Source organism: Sprattus sprattus (genome assembly GCF_963457725.1).
Source record: "Sprattus sprattus genome assembly, chromosome: 11".
Classification (NCBI taxonomy): domain Eukaryota; kingdom Metazoa; phylum Chordata; class Actinopteri; order Clupeiformes; family Clupeidae; genus Sprattus; species Sprattus sprattus.
In genome coordinates, this window is record NC_137909.1 from 7710130 (window position 1) to 7726566 (window position 16437).

At 39.6% G+C, this 16437-nt stretch overlaps 1 protein-coding gene across 1 annotated transcript; it reads right to left on the bottom strand.

Annotated features, from left to right (window-relative positions):
• Positions 1-9029: 9029 nt before the first annotated feature.
• sdad1 (SDA1 domain containing 1) lies at positions 9030-16335 on the bottom strand. Its single transcript, XM_080847098.1, has 22 exons — positions 16163-16335; positions 15862-15966; positions 15659-15757; positions 15383-15493; positions 15036-15107; positions 14842-14942; positions 14666-14723; positions 14475-14549; positions 14294-14395; positions 14030-14099; positions 13834-13937; positions 12971-13028; positions 12731-12789; positions 12010-12086; positions 11619-11716; positions 11036-11112; positions 10598-10721; positions 10403-10491; positions 10114-10304; positions 9816-9900; positions 9507-9668; positions 9030-9232 (listed from the first exon to the last, which is right to left on the bottom strand). The coding sequence occupies exons 1-22, from the start codon at positions 16250-16252 to the stop codon at positions 9188-9190; spliced, it is 2052 nt and encodes a 683-aa protein (XP_080703224.1). The 5' UTR covers positions 16253-16335; the 3' UTR covers positions 9030-9187.
• Between the last annotated feature and the right edge of the window lie 102 nt (positions 16336-16437).

The window sequence follows — 16437 nt, forward strand, 5'->3', positions numbered from 1 at the left end:
TAAAATATATTTTTATTAAAAATATATATTTTAAAAATTAAAAAACTGTGTGCTGTGTTGTACTCAATACTTTTAGCTAAAATGATGTATCACACATTAATATATGTTACAAACTGTTCTTACACCACTGCTTTAATTGAAAGCACCCTAAATCGGTCATTTTAGGTGGTGGCAACAAAGAGTGAGCTGGTTATAGGCGCAGCACTTTAGCTAAGTAATGAACAGCCCCGGAGTGCTACTCAGGGGCGTGGCAGAGCCGGACCCGAGCTACGGTGGCTGCTTGAGAACAGGACCGCAGTTCTGCCGGTTACATAAAGAAGTTTTTCTGGAGTATCCAGGGGATCGACAGAAGCGTCTGTCCTCCACAGTCTGAGTGTGGAAGCTTAGCTCAGGCTTCTGTGAAATGTTCTCGTCACTTGCAGACTCCCCATGAGACACGTAACTCATCAGCTTACTAGAAGACTGCATGATGAGCAAAAGAGCCTTTTGCAATGTTTATTTTCGTGCATTCTTGCGTGCATATAAATGTGATCAAGTTTAAGAAAACTCCTGAAGGCAGACAAACAGACACTTACAATGGGGAAAATAAGTATTTGACCCCCTGCCGATTTCGCAAGTTTGGCCACTTGCAAAGAAATGTGTAATCTAGAATTGTAATGGTAGGTGTGTTTTAACAGTGAGAAACAGAATATCAACAAAAAAATCCAGAAAACTGCATTTTACAAGATTTATGACTTTATTTGCATTTGATGCAAAAAATAAGTATTTGAACCCCAAAGCAAACAGCAAGAATTCTGGCTCGCAATGGCCAGTTATGTGCCCAAGAAGCACACAGATTAGTCCTCATTAGGTCTAACAAGGTACACCTGATCTCAACTGGTGACCTGTATAAAAGAAACCTGTCCAAAGAATCATACTTCACACCTTCAACCTCACCACCATGGGCAAGACCAAAGAGTTGTCCAAGGACATCAGAGATAAGATTGTAGACCTGCACAAGGCTGGAATGGACTACAAAACCATTGGCAAGCAGCTTGGTGAGAAGCAGATAACTATTGGTGCGATTATTCATAAATGGAAGCAACACCAAACAACTGTCACCCGCTCTAGGTCTGGGGCTCCATGCAAGATATCCCCTCATGTGGTATCAGTGATCATTCGAAAGGTGCAGAATAACCCCAGAACTACACAGGGGGAGCTTGTGAATGATCTCAAGGCAGCTGGGACCACAGTCACCAAGAAAACCATTGGCAACACACTACGCCGTAATTCTTCGAAGTACTGCAGCATTCGCAAGGTCCCCCTGCTCAAGGAAGTACATGTACAGGGCTATCTGAAGTTTGCCCATGAACACTTGAATGATTCTAAGGAGGATTGGGAGACAGGATGTGTTCAGATGAGACCAAAATCAAGCTCTTTGGCATCAACTAGACTTGCCGCATTTGGAGGGGGAAGAATGCTGAATATGACACCATCCCCACCGTCAGGCATGGTGGTGGAAACATTAAGCTTTGGGCTGTTTCTCTGCCAAGGGTACAGGACGACTCCACCGCATCGAGGGGACTATGGATGGGGCCATGTAACGTGGAATATTGGGCTTGAACCTCATTCCCTCATTCCCTCCCATTGAAACGCAACCTTAAGGATTTGGAGAGGATCTGCAAAGAGGAGTGGACCAAAATCCCTCCTGAGATGTGTGTAAACCTGGTGATCAACTACAAGAAATGTCTGACGTCTGTGCTTGCCAACAAGGGTCATTCCACCAAGTACTAAGTCATGTTTTGCTAGGGGTTCAAATACTTATTTTTTGCATCAAATGCAAATGTAACGGGGTTCTGCGTTGTGTTCATGTTGTCTTCAATAAAACGGCCAAGAACTGATTTTTGTGTGTGTTTATTATTCCTGTAGGCTGTAAACACGAGACAATCAATAACAGGTTATTAATCCATAGGCTAGACATTAGCTTCCTCTGTTCAGTTTAGCAACTGCAGGCTCTAGACTCTTACAAGAATAAGACTCAATATAGCATAAACAATTCACACATTTGAACAACAAAAGAGAAAACAATACATTAATATACACATACATTAACATACACTGAATTCAACATACCTGTAAACACGAGACAATCAATAACAGGTTATTAATCCATAGGCTAGACATTAGCTTCCTCCGTTCAGTTTAGCAACTGCAGGCTCTAGACTCTTACAAGAATAAGACTCAATATAGCATAAACAATTCACACATTTGAACAACAAAAGAGAAAACAATATATTAACATACACATACATTAACATACACTGAATTCAACATACCTGTAAACACGAGACAATCAATAACAGGTTATTAATCCATAGGCTAGACATTAGCTTCCTCCGTTCAGTTTAGCAACTGCAGGCTCTAGACCAGGGGTCTACAACGTGAGATGAGCAGGGACCCCCTACTATATAAATTGCATAAAATTTTGTTTATAATAAAGTATAGTGCCAAATAAACATAGCTACCCTGTTATTGTGTATTCAATACTAAGCTATTCAACTAATACAAAGGTTAATATATTCATTAACATTTTAATTTTTTGAACAACGAATTTAACTTAACATTTTTTAACATTGAATTTAATTTAACATTTAACAACATGAAAGGTACAGGGTGGCCGTGCCACTGCCATTTATAAACATACATCTTGCAAACAACTCTGAGCCAACAATTAATAACAACTTATTAAAATAATTCACAGATACAGTACTGTGCAAAAGTTTTAGGCAGGTGTGAAAAAATGCTATGAACTAAGAATGCTTTGAAAAATGTAAACAATAAATGTTTATTTTTTATCCATTTACATGGTAAGACTGAGCACAGCAACAAGACACAACGTAGTTATACTGCATCAGCAGGGTCTCTCCCAGACAAAGATTTCAAAGCAGACAGGGGTTTCAAAATGTGCAGTTCAAGCTCTTTTGAAGAAGACGTTGAGGATCGTAGACGCAGTGGTCAGCCAAGGAAACTTAATGCAGCTGATGAAAAACACATCAAGCTTATTTACCTTTGAAATCGGAAGATTTCAAGCAGTGGCATCAGCTCAGAACTCGCAGAAACCAGTGGTACTCAGGTACAGACATTTACTGTCCGGGGAAGTCTGGCTAGAAGTGGTCTTCATGGAAGAGTTGCAGCCAAAAAGCTCTACCCCGACAAGGAAACAAGGCCAAGTGACTGAACTAAGCACGAAAACATAGAAACTGGGGTGCAGAAACATGGCAGAAGGTGCTCTGGACTGATAAGTCAAAATTAGAAATATTTGGCTGTAGAAGAAGGCAGTTTGTTCGCCGAAGGGCTGGAGAGAGGTACAATAATGAGTGTCTGCAGGCAACAGAGAAGCATGGAAGAGGTTCCTTTCCAGTTTGGGGCTGCATTTCTGCAAGTGGAGTTGGAGATTTGGTCAGGATGAATGGTGTCCTCAATGCTGAGAACTACAGGCAGATACTAATCCATCATGCAATACCATCAGGGAGGCGTATGATTGGCTACAAATGTATTCTGCAGCAGGAACATAACCCCAAACATACAGCCAATGTCAATAACAACTATCTTCAGCTTAAAGAAGAACAGAAAGTCCTGCAAGTGATGGTATGACCCCCACAGAGCCCTGATCTCTACATCATCGAGTCTGTCTGGGTTTACATGAAGAGACAGAAGAATTTTAGGAAGCCTACATCCACAGAAGATCTGTGGTTAGTTCTCCAAGATGTTTGGAACAATTTACCAGCCGAGTTCCTTCAAAAACTGCGCAAGTGTATCTGGAAGAATTGATGCTATTTTGAAGGCAAAGGGTGGTCACACCAAATAATGATTTAATTTAGAATTTTCTTCTGTTCCTTCACTGCATTTTGTTAATTTATGAAGAATTGATGAAAATAAACTGTTAACACTTCCATTTTTGAAAGCATTCTTAGTTTACAGCGTTTTTTCACAGCTGCCTAAAACTTTTGCACAGTACTGTATGTTTTTATTTCATCATACATAAAAAAGGGACAGTGAATCCTCAAGCATCTGTTGAGGGCACACATCCTCCCACATTAGTAAGATGTATCTTCTTTTCAATAACTCTTGACTGACAATTAACGTTTTTTGACCTTGTACAGTGTCTATTTCTCTGTATTTATTTTGTATGTCAAACCACCAATTTATAGGTACAAACAAGACCAGCTATGGAGTTTGGTCCGCAATCTTTGATTTTTGATCTTCGCGCTCTTTAGACTTGAGCAGAAACGCGATCTTATTGGCTAGTGCCTGTGCTGTCGTATTTGCATGAAAGGTGCTGTGAGTGAACCGGTGAAGCCAATAGTGATGGGAAGTTCGGATCATTTTACCGACTCGAATCTTTGAATCTCGTTCAGTAAAATGAACGAATCTTTTTTCGAGTCATTCGTTCATTTCAACGGGGGGGGGGGGGGGGGGGGGGGGGGGGGGGGCTTGGGGGTGCTACTCAACATTTTTAAATGTTATAGCCAATTCACTGGCGTAAATACGTCCACTACAAACACGTATACTAATTCCTGCATTCAAATAATATAATATGAAAGTTTGGATGAAATGGTCATTTATTATCACATAAGCATTTAATTATCACGGCAAACAATTACGCTGCACTGAACTGTAAGTAAAGTTTTAAAAAGTTTAAATAACTAAACCTGTAATTATATCTTGTGAACGAATATCATTCACGTCTTACTAAACATAGACACTCGAAAGTGAACGAGGTTAATAAGTCTGAGCAGGTTACGTGAAAAAATATCCAGAGCCCCGTATCCGAAGACCCAGTCAAAATGAACGAAACATTTCGGTTTTCTCTAGCTTCCCATGCTGAGCCTATGCAGATCACGTGAAAAATGATCCAAATACTTGTATCCGGCAGATGACCCAATCGTTCACCTCCCGACCGTCTTTGGACCAACGTTTCGTTCATCTGCCGGATATCGGTCTTTTGTTCAATGATTCGTTCTTTTGCCGGATATCAGTCTTTCGTTCAATGTTTCGTTCTTTTGCCAAACGTGTCTTTGGGTCAATGATTCGTTCTTTCGCCAACCGTGTCTTTGGATCTATGATTCTTTCATCTGCCGGATATTGGTCTTTCGTTCAATGATTCGTTCTTTTGCCGGATATCGGTCTTTCGTTCAATGTTTCGTTCTTTTGCCAAACGTGTCTTTCGTTCAATGATTCGTTCTTTTGACAACCGTGTCTTTGGATCTATGATTCGTTCATCTGCCGGATATGGGTCGTTGGATCCTTTTCCACGTGACCTGCATAGGCTCAGTACAGTCAGCTAGAGGAAACAGAAATGATTCGTTCTTTTTCCGACTGGGTCTCTCGGATACGGGTCTTTGGATCATTTTTCACGTGACCTGCATTCAACAAATCATTTCTGTTTCCTTGGCTTAGCCAATGCAACAGTCCCAGTTGTCCCGATGCGCGGTCATGAACGAGAAAAAGAACGAATCTTTTTTTGAGAGGACTCGTTACTCTCGAGTCGTTGTAAGGATCACGTGAAAAATGATCCAAATACTTGTATCCGGCAGATGACCTAATCGTTCACCTCCCGACCGTCTTTGGATCAACGTTTCAAAATGAACAAATCGTTCACGAACGACACATCACTAGAAGCCAAGCTTGAGAGAGCTCCTGTGGGTAGCTGAATGTGTCGATTGGACTGAAAGATAACGTCTTCTCAATCAATGTATACGTTCGCTACAATATGTTCGATTCATGCTAATGTAAATTTAAAGGGAATAAATACAATTCTGATTCGGAAGACATTTCAATTTGTGGGAGAATTATTATTTTTTTTTTAGAAATATAAAAAAAAATTGTCTTATTAAAGGCACCCAGTGCAACTTTATGTAAACATTCAATGAAAAATAAACATTACATTTCTAGTCTTTTTTACATGTAGTAAGTTTCAATAACTCCATACCATTACATATCGACATTCAAGGAGCAAAGATGAGACGTCGTTGTGTGGTGAGAACTGATAGAAAATCGTAAACAACAACAATCGCCGGTGGGGAGAAGCCATTTTTCCATTGACTGGAAGCCTGCTTTATTTATTGTAGGTTACAAAATATAAAGAAAATGGCGGCGATTGTTGTTGTTATCGATTTTCTATCAGTTCTCACCACACAACGACGTCTCATCTTTGCTGCTTGAATGTCGGTATGTAATGGTATGGAGCTATTGAAACTTACTACCTGTAAAAAAGACTAGAAATGTAATGTTTATTTTTAAGCCTCGAAAGTTGCACTGGGTGCCTTTAACCAAAGATTTCGCGACCCCCCTGCAGTACCTCCGCGGACCCCCTGTTGAAGACCCCTGCTCTAGACTCTTACAAGAATAAGAGTAAACGGGGTTACCTACGGACTAAACCAAGTCTCTTAAAGGGACAGTACAGATTAAAATATTCAGTGTGTTTCTATTATCAACATTTAATATATACAAGATAGAAAAGAAAGGAATAATCAAATCAGAATGTGGTTACATTTCATTAAATAAATGCAAACAAAATAATACATTTTTAACTTCGTTACACAAATAAAGTCATAAATCTTATAAAATGCAGTTTTTTATATTCTGTTTCTCACTGTTAAATACACCTATACCATCACAATTCTAGATCACACATTTCTTTGCGAGTGGCCAAACTTGCAAAATCGGCAGGGGTTCAAATACTTATTTCCCCCACTGTATATGCATTTTAAAAACAGAGTAATTGGGAAATATCGCAAAAAATTGTTGTGGTTGACAAATTAACTTACATATTCCACCAACAACCACTTCGCTTTGGAAACGAAAGATGCCCATGCATGCACATAGGCTAAGGGTAAAAAACACATGATTAAAAGAAAATTGTCATCTAACCTGATTGTGAGACTTGGTTTTGAATCATCGGACATAACATAACAAAACATGTATTTTTTGGTTTTATTGAGAGAATCATGGCAGTTTGGAGAACATCTAATACTACTTCTAGAAAGAAGTTTTTCTGGAGTATCCAGGGGATCGACAGAAGCGTCTGTCCTCCACAGTCTGACTGTGGAAGCTTAGCTCAGGCTTCTGTGAAATGTTCTCGTCACTTGCAGACTCCCCATGACTCACTTCACTGAAATATTACATACAGACAGACACGTAACTCATCAGCTTACTAGAAGACTGCGTGATGAGCAAAAGAGCCTTTTGCAATGCTTATTTTCGTGCACTCTTGCGTGCATATAAATGTGATCAAGTTTAAGAAAACTCCTGAAGGCAGACAAACAGATACTTATATGTATTTTAAAAACAGAGTAATTGGGAAATATCGCAAAAAATTGTTGTGGTTGACAAATTAACATACATATTCTACCAACAACCAACTTCGCTTTGGAAACGAAAGTTGCCCATGCATGCACTAAGGGTAAAAAACACATGATTAAGTAAAGAATATTGTCATCTAACCTGATTGTGAGACTTGGTTTTGATGAGTATTTGGTCTGTACATGGTGGAGCCTTCCAATGTCAAACAAGGTAATCTCATGCGCGAAAGGCGGAGCATTTTGGAATTCCCTCCTCTTGATCAGGAACAAACCAGAGAATTGTATAGCGTCATACAGCTTCCTCCTGAAGAGTATGCAGACACTAGAAATTACTCTTGGCCTTCATGTAGTAGCCTATTGCACACTGCTATGAAATTATATAATCAATTCATCCATGTAAAAAAGGTATACATATTCGGTGTTCTGCAGCTTACTTGTATTTGTTTGGATTGAACGAAGAGTCATATTTATACTGACGCCACAAGAGGGGAGCCTGCAAATTATACCTGTATGCTTCCTACAATGCGTAAAACACACCAATTAGGTCATATTTAACATCTTATATACATGGGAAAATACTACGCACGTTGAGTTGCTAAATCAGATTAATGGTGGCGAGCCAGTAACTGAAATATCAAAAACATTTCTGTACAGAATAAAACATACCTGGATATCTCTCAGCGTCATTTGATCAAGCGAAGGCCAAACTGATGGCAATGAGTGACAGCGTTATAATCGGGGAGAGATAGCCCTAACTCATCACAATATCAAGACGAAGCAGTCAAGTCTACGTCACATTGAAAGTCATCGTTCTAGAAAACATGGCACTATAACAATGGCCATTTAGGCCTATGTGAAACTAATGTTAAAAATATTTGGCTACTGGATGTAAATAAACTTGAATTAGCAAATTGGGACCCAGTATGCCTACAATATTCTCTTTTCTGGTTCCTTCAGCATTTGGGATAAACCAGTCTTATTTGACAAATGTTACATATTATCATTAATCACTACACTCATTGTTAAGCTATCTTTTCTGAACATAAGATTTCTTTTAAACAAGTTATTTTGAATTATCTTCTGGAACCAAGTCCTGTGAGGAGATACTTTTCATCTTGTGCTCAAGTCATTACTTTATGGGAACAGGTTATTACACTTATTTTGTATTTACATTTAAAATCTCTTTATTAAGTTTTATCTATGACTGTTATAATGCACTGTTATTCTGGAAGAAGACCTAGTCATTGCTAATATGGAAGTGATGTCTCGGGCTAATGGTCAATACCTATGGGCTATGACCTATCGATTCTCTAGTTCGTGGTCCAAAAGATACACACACACACACACACACACAGATACTCCCACAATGTTTTAATTTTATGTACTTTGTACATTCTTTTAATTATGTTTTTATTTGATTTTATGGACTTTGTTTGTTCTGTTAATTATCTCCTCTACCACCTTTTAATAATATTTTCATCTCTTTACTTTTAACTTTGCTTTGGATGTTCCTTCTGCTCTAACTTATGGAAGACACATTGAATTGCCTTATGTAATTGAAATGTGCTATATAAATAAAATTACCTTACTGTAAAACGTATGGATACATCTTTATCTGAACTCTAAATCTGAACTAGTACATTGGACATCTTAAATCACAAGTGGGTAACAACAACAAAATACAGAGTAGGCTAAAATGATTTTAATGGCGGTATGTGACATATCTGTACAGATAACTATCAACGTACGCAGGAATAGAGGAACATCCCTCTCAATCAGATGAACGGAGGACAGGCCATTCAACACGATGCACAAGAGAAGGCTGCTGGCTGATGTGTTGACAGTTACTTGTACTTTCGCTTCTTCAGCAGAGAATCTCTCAGGGCAATCTGCAAAGTGGAACAACGTCAGTATACCGAACATTAAATAACACAAAAGATGTATTACTTAAAATTTTATATACGAGCATGTATTGCATTAGTCACTTTACCAATAAAAATTACTAACCGTACACACAGACAGACAAGACAGACCAGACAGACCAGACCAGACCAGACCAGACCAGACCAGACAGACAGACAGACAGACAGACAGAGACAGACAGACACTTAAAGCACTGATGTTAGGCCAATGAAAGGGGAATTGCCAAGGGGAGTTTCTCACTTGTTTGTCTCTGAAGGAGCGTTTGCCCTTGGTTCGAACGTTCTGACTGTGCCTCATCATCATGAAGTTCTTAGACCTTTTCTTCTCCTTGTTGCTAGTGCTAGCAAATGGATTCAGCTTGGTCCTTTTCTTCAGAAAATCTTTTTTGTCTGTTCGGCCAGCCTGCAAGGAAGACAGAACACTTTATTAACGACATAACAGCGGACAATATGCCATGTCTGACTTTATGTCATTTGGAATGCAGCTTCACACCTTCAAAAAGAAACCGTTTCCTCCTTAAATATGATGAATGGACATATGTACACTTACCATAGCTCCAGCTAGTCGTTGTTCCTTGTCATCTTTAGGTTTCTTGTGCAGCTTTTCAATAGCTTTTATTGAGATCAACTCCCCACTGTGAAGAGAAGACTACAGTTAACAGACTGCACTACAGTTTCAGGATCTCCTTGAAATAATTTCCAACAATGTACTAGACAGAAGAATCACATAAAAAAGGCAGACTATTGAAGGATAGAAAATACTGACAAAGTGTGTTCCCACTTAATCCACACAGACAAAGGGTGCACCATCACAAGATCACAACACAATCCTCAGGTAGTGGTCTTACCTTCCCTCTTCTTCTTCATCAATCTCCACAACTTTCCTCTTCTGGCCTTTGCCAGGAGCAGCGTTGAGCTCCTTGGCCATCTGTGCGAGACGGATCTTTTTGAAGTCCTCCTGTGTGAGGAGTCGGCTTCCGCTGACTGCTGTTGCTTTGGCCTTTCTGTCCTCTACTGGAATGGTCTGGAGCTTTTCCGCCTGATCCAACACAGATAAGAACATGAGCAAAGAGACACACACACACACACACACACCACACACACACACACACGTTTAACATCCTATAACAAGCTTACCATCTCAGTTTGTCCTTCATCTGATGAGTGATGGACATCAATCCATTCTCCATCGTCATCCCCTTCCTCCTCACTGGCACTTTCCCACCCTTCAGAAGATAAACCGCTATTTAATGCTCCACACAATATGATACTGCAGCGGATTTTTTTGCCTGACAGCTTCATGCATTTTGACCAGAAAAACAAGATTCATACCCTCCCACTCGTCTTCCTCCTTATTCTCCTCATCCAGAACCTCTGCGCCCGGAATGTAGTCCTTTGCCCCCATTTCACCATAATTCTGTATGTGGGCCTCAGAGGACGATTCTGTGGGTTTCCCCTAAGACCACAAAACACAATTTTCAAGACCAGAATTCCACATTCAACAACAACAACTTTTCCCTCTGGACTGCAGTTTGCTCGATAAACCAAATGACCGCTCAAAATGAACAACAAACACCAGGCATGAAACGCATGTAACAATGGGCTATATATCCCAATCACATTACATGGTGATGACTTTAATATAACTTTGAGATATGAGTTGCCTCTGAAAGGGACCAGGTACAAGTTCAGTCGTAAGTGAAAGTGCCACCTCGGAGTCTAGAGACAGGTGTATGCGGAAAATAAAAACGCTTTCCATGATCTACTCACCCGATCTTTCCTGTGAAGCATGTGTGGATTCAGACTTCTGAAAAGTTGAATCAAACCCTTAGCTGACATCACCACATCTGAACAGCAGGGGAAAATCCAAAAAAAATTATATTTAAAATCACATGACAAGCTCTTTAGTTGAAATACTGTAGCATCTGTGCTCAGGTGGAACAGTGGAAGTATAACTGTGCTGGCATACTGTTGTATTTGTGTGATTTGGAACTAGAACTGTGCTGGCATCCTGATGTCTTTGTGTGATTTTGAACTAGAACTGTGCTGGTATAAGCTTTTGTTTTTGTGTGATTTGGAACTAGAACTGTGCTGGTATACGCTTTTGTTTTTGTGTGATTTGGAACTAGAACTGTGCTGGTAAACGCTTTTGTTTTTGTGTGATTTGGAACTAGAACTGTGCTGACATACTCTTGTCTTTGCGTGATTTGGAACTAGAACTGGGCTGACATACTCTTGTCTTTGTGTGATTTGGAACTAGAACTGGGCTGACACACTCTTGTCTTTGTGTGATTTGGAACTAGAACTGTGGTAGCACACTCTTGTCTTTGGAACTAGAACTGGGCTGACATACTCTTGTCTTTGTGTGTTCTGTACATAGTCAGGTCCTGGAGCAGGTCCTCATTCATGGACAGGGGACAGCGGGCCACCACTTCCCTGATGGCATTAATGCTGTAAACCAGAAACGGAGGGAGTCAATATCTGCATTTATGAGCGAAAAGCATGCTTTTTACATGAGGGGTTGTCCCGATATTGAGGACTGACCTAACAACCTGTACCGCCACACTTTAAATACTACTGCACTATAATGTATGCACTTTGCCAATAATTCTGAGATAGAAATTTGTTAATAATTACTAACATAAGTTATAACTGCTACAACTACTAATAACTAATATGTTCATGAGTATAAACCAAATTGCAACAACAGTTAGTTATAAACAACTGCAACAACAGTCACCTACCCCACGGTCATGACTTCGCCTGAATTTCGGTCTGTGACAAAGTTATTGGCAATGGTCATGACCACGGACTCCATGACCTGCGGAGGAGAAACAACAATTGCTCACTTTACAAATTCCATTTCTCAAGTGCGCTGTATTACCAAGTTAAAGCTCCAATGAAGGCATTGAAGACAACAATTTATTAAACGGCTCTTCAGAATGTTCCAAAAAGTACCGTTGATTTGAATGGGCCATCCCAACGTTCTTCCATACATTAATTCCTGCTAACAGACCGCTGCGAAAAGATAATGACCGCTGTCCTTGGCAACGGGTTTTGTGCTTCTAATTCACATCTTTCATATCATTCCGCAAGAAGTCCGGTAATTTTAACGTAACAGACTCATGGTAATTTGAAGTCAGCAAGTAATGGGTTGCTATGCAACACCTGAAACTTCAAAGTTCTATTTGCTTGAATAACTATTTATTTCTAAACGGGACTCATGAAACGGCAACTAAATCATTAAAAAGAGGTATGTTGGAGGAATGTCTTCTATCGTTTTTGGCAAGTAACCGTATAATAAGCGGGATAATGTATTGTCCGTCGGTCATTAGTCTGCGCGTCGGGGTGTTGTTCGCCCCGTCGGGATTTATTTTTGGCTAATGACCTCCGGACAATACATTATCCCTTACTTAAAGTCACTGTGTCATGCAGGGTAGGGGTTTAAAATAATGCATTCTTTACCTCAGGAGGCACCAGCTGGTGGGCTGACTGTGCTGCACACAACAGGATCTTTGTCACCTCTGAAGACAGAAAGAGTACAAACTAGCATTAGAAAGCAATAAAGAAATACACTGCAGTTTTGGTCTTTTTAGATAAACTGACTCGTGAAATAGATAAATTAATATATTCAATCATATTAAATTTTCATGTACTAACAAAGTGGGAGTTAGGTCAGGATTTCAAAGTGCTTAAAACTCTTACCTCTCTGGTGAGGCTGGAGAAAGCGCTGGAGAAATGGATAATAGTTGAGGAGGAGAAGCTGTGGAAAGACAAAGAACACATAATTTGTTTTTACCTGGTACCAACAGCTCCAAACAACCTAGCTAAGATGCATGTTCTTCTTTGTTGCGAAGGTGTGAAACTACACATTTTTGCTGTAGAATTCAGCAATATTACAATTAAGTCCCACCGGGATCTTGCGACAGTGGTACAGAAATCAGAAGGTTGCTAGTTCGATTCCTCATTGTCAAAGCATCCTTGAGCAAGACACTGTACTCCTAATTGCTCCTGATGCGCAGTGTGCCATCAGTGTAGATGTAAAATGTATATACATCCTTGTAAGTCACTTTGGATAAAAGTGTCTGCTAAATGACTGAACGTTAATGTAAAATTAATTTCACACAGGAATTGTCTTAGTCATAGGCAAAAGCCAACTAGATCACTAACGTGATGTTATTTCTGACAATGAACCTCCTCTTGTTCTATTGCTTGATCCATTTTTCTCTGGCCACACTGGCTCTTTCAGCACTTAATACCACTACAGCTAACCCCATAACACAACCCACTGCTGACACACAGTTACAGCCTAGTTCTCTACCCTAACCCTATCTCCATAACACAACCCACTGCTGACACACAACTACAGCCTAGTTCTCTACCCTAACCCCATAACACAACCCACTGCTGACACACAGTTACAGCCTAGCTCTCTACCCTAACCCCATAACACAACCCACTGCTGACACACAGTTACAGCCTAGCTCTCTACCCTAACCCCATAACACAACCCACTGCTGACACACAGTTACAGCCTAGTTCTCTGGTCCAGATTTGAGTTTGCTTACCTCATGAATTCCCACTAGTCTGGATAATAGTTCCATCATCATGATCTTAACCTCAAAGCGCTCCTTGGAGGCTTCCAGCTGTTTGAGAAGTTTCTCTGAAAAATCTGGAGAGATGGAACGATAAGAAAAACATTTTAGGAGATATTTTCAGTATATAAAAATGACGTGGCTTCACTACAAGGACAAGTTTAATCACCTTGAGGGTCATGGATGAGATGGATGGCTGAGAAATTGAAGACTTCCACTCGTTTCTTCTTTTTATGTTTCTGTTAAATAAAAGCAAGATAATAAGTAGGCATGTCAGGAAAGAAAGATTCCCAAATGACGCCATCTCCGGGTATCATACATGTATCCTTCAGAAGCTGTCAATCAAGTCAATCTGTCAATCAAGCCACATGTAATCCCCAAGCTCATGCACACTCAGTACATATGAAACAAATAATTCTAGTCCTCTGTGTACCTTGAGGACTTTCATGGATTTCTCCATCTTCTTCTTGTTTTTAGATGTTTTCCTTCCTGTGTGGTACCGAATCATAAGGTCTCTTGCTGTTGGTCCCTCATTCTAGAAGCAAGAATCTGAATTAGACAACTCAGAGCAAGTAATACAGCTTTCAGCTCTTCAAGGGTCGCTTATACGATACCTCTGATTCAGATTCGCTGTCCTTCTTCTCATCTTCATCTTTACCCAAAAAGAACTTTAGTCCACCAACACAGATCTGAGGATAAAAGGGAGGAAATCAAAATCTTGCAAACAATCAAGGGTAAGACAATAAAAACAAGATTATATTAATAATAACAAGGACAAAAGCACAACAAGTAACTCTTTGCCTACCTTTGTGACTTTGGAGAAACAGGCTGTTGTTATGACGTTAACAGTTTTGGTATCATTCCTAAAATCAAGGCAATACAAACATAAGTCAAACCAAATGTATATTTCAAAGTAACAAAACAGACCATTTTCAAGGACATTCTTTTTACTGAACAATGGATGAAGACTACCAGACTCACCATATATTTCTTTTGTAGAGCTCGGTCATCACATCCAGAGATATTTTAGCAGCAATGGGGTTACTATCTCTCAGCATACTGTACATGAAGTTCTGCAGAGTCTGAGTTGAGGGACACAAAGAAATCAATCTAGCACATTAAGCGACATGAATAATTTGGATTTCAACAAAGAGGGCAGTGATTTTTACACTTACTGTGTTCAATTTGTTGTTCTTGTGCTTTGCATTGATGTTCTTGATATCTGTCACAATGTGTGTGTACAATGTCTGAAGAAACAGTAAACAAAGTCTTCAACAGGTACAAATACATTTAGGCGGAAAAGATGGTGACTTGGATCAGAATTAAATATCCGCTATTTCAGATAACAATTCTATGCAACTAAAGCAATTTACGGGACTGTGGAGATAAGACATTTAAGACACAGGGGGTAGCATATGAGGTAAGAATGAAATTGACGAATCCTTTTCATATTGCTGTACCTCAGTCAAAATTACACAATACGCATTGTATCAATAACACCCTCCTTGTAGTTAATGCACACCTTTCTGAGAAGTTTATCATGACAGCGCAGCAGCTCAAAGAACAGTTCCAGGAGACTAGTGGGATTGATCAAGTCTTTGTTCCTCAGTAAGATCAAGGCTTTGCAGAAAGTCTGAGAAGCAAAAGGCATATAGACAAATTAATAATTAGGAGCAAATGACATGCAAATGACAAATATAGTTTTCCCATAACAGTAGAGTTGTGTACACAATTGAATTGGCAAATACGGATATTGTCCTTAATGTATATAAAGATTGACAGTTTCTGCTGCTCATACCATTCGCAGATCAGGTTCCAAGACTGTATGATGACTTAAGAGTAGCTCTGTCAAGTCCTGAGGGAAATTAGCCAACTGTTCCTTATAGCAATGTGCAACCTGTGGAAAGCAATGTTAAATGTAACGTTAACTACTGTTGTCATATTAGGCAAGTACGCTGGTCATAGAAGCTTTTTTTTTATTTGCGATAAAGAATTCTTTACCTGAGCGAGGAACATTGCTAGATCCGCCAGCTCCTTGTTGGCTTTATCTGGCTGATGTTTGAAGATCTGGACATTCGACTGGTAGTGTCGATACTGTTGTAAGAACTGAAGAGATAGTCGTGGCAATTACTACTAACATGAAGACTGGTATATTTAGGTTTAATGTAACCAATGTGACTTGCGTGCTTATCAAAGTTATACCACTGTTTACATTTCAAACTATGTTTACTAGCTATGATATCTAGGCTAACTTTAGCTATCCTCGTGAGTAAGCTAAGTTTTCGTTCTAAAAGTTACTCACCTCTTCTGTGTATGACTGTGGATCTCTTTTTATAAGATTCTGCAGTTGCGGGAGATTTGTTGGTAACTTGTTATTATTTCGAGCAGACATGATGTCGAAGAATGAATTGTCGATTAGGAGGGAACTTGTTTTATTTATCCAGTTCGTGTATCAGCGTGGCTCCTCAGTAAATCGCCATGTTGTTTTCGAAAGGTCTTTCTACGGAAAGCGCAATAAGACATAACAATGAGGTTTTCCCGTTTAAAAAAAGGCAGCAACTTGATTTCTTGATGTTC

Excerpts from the sequence above, each read along its gene's own strand:
- sdad1 (XM_080847098.1), bottom strand. The coding sequence starts at position 16,252 with ATGTCTGCTCGAAATAATAACAAGTTACCAACAAATCTCCCGCAACTG. Across the intron at positions 14,724-14,841 it reads CTCTACAAAAGAAATATATG|GAATGATACCAAAACTGTTA; the intron begins GTGAGTCTGGTA and ends CCTTGATTTTAG. Across the intron at positions 9,669-9,815 it reads AACGACTAGCTGGAGCTATG|GCTGGCCGAACAGACAAAAA; the intron begins GTAAGTGTACAT and ends TCTTCCTTGCAG.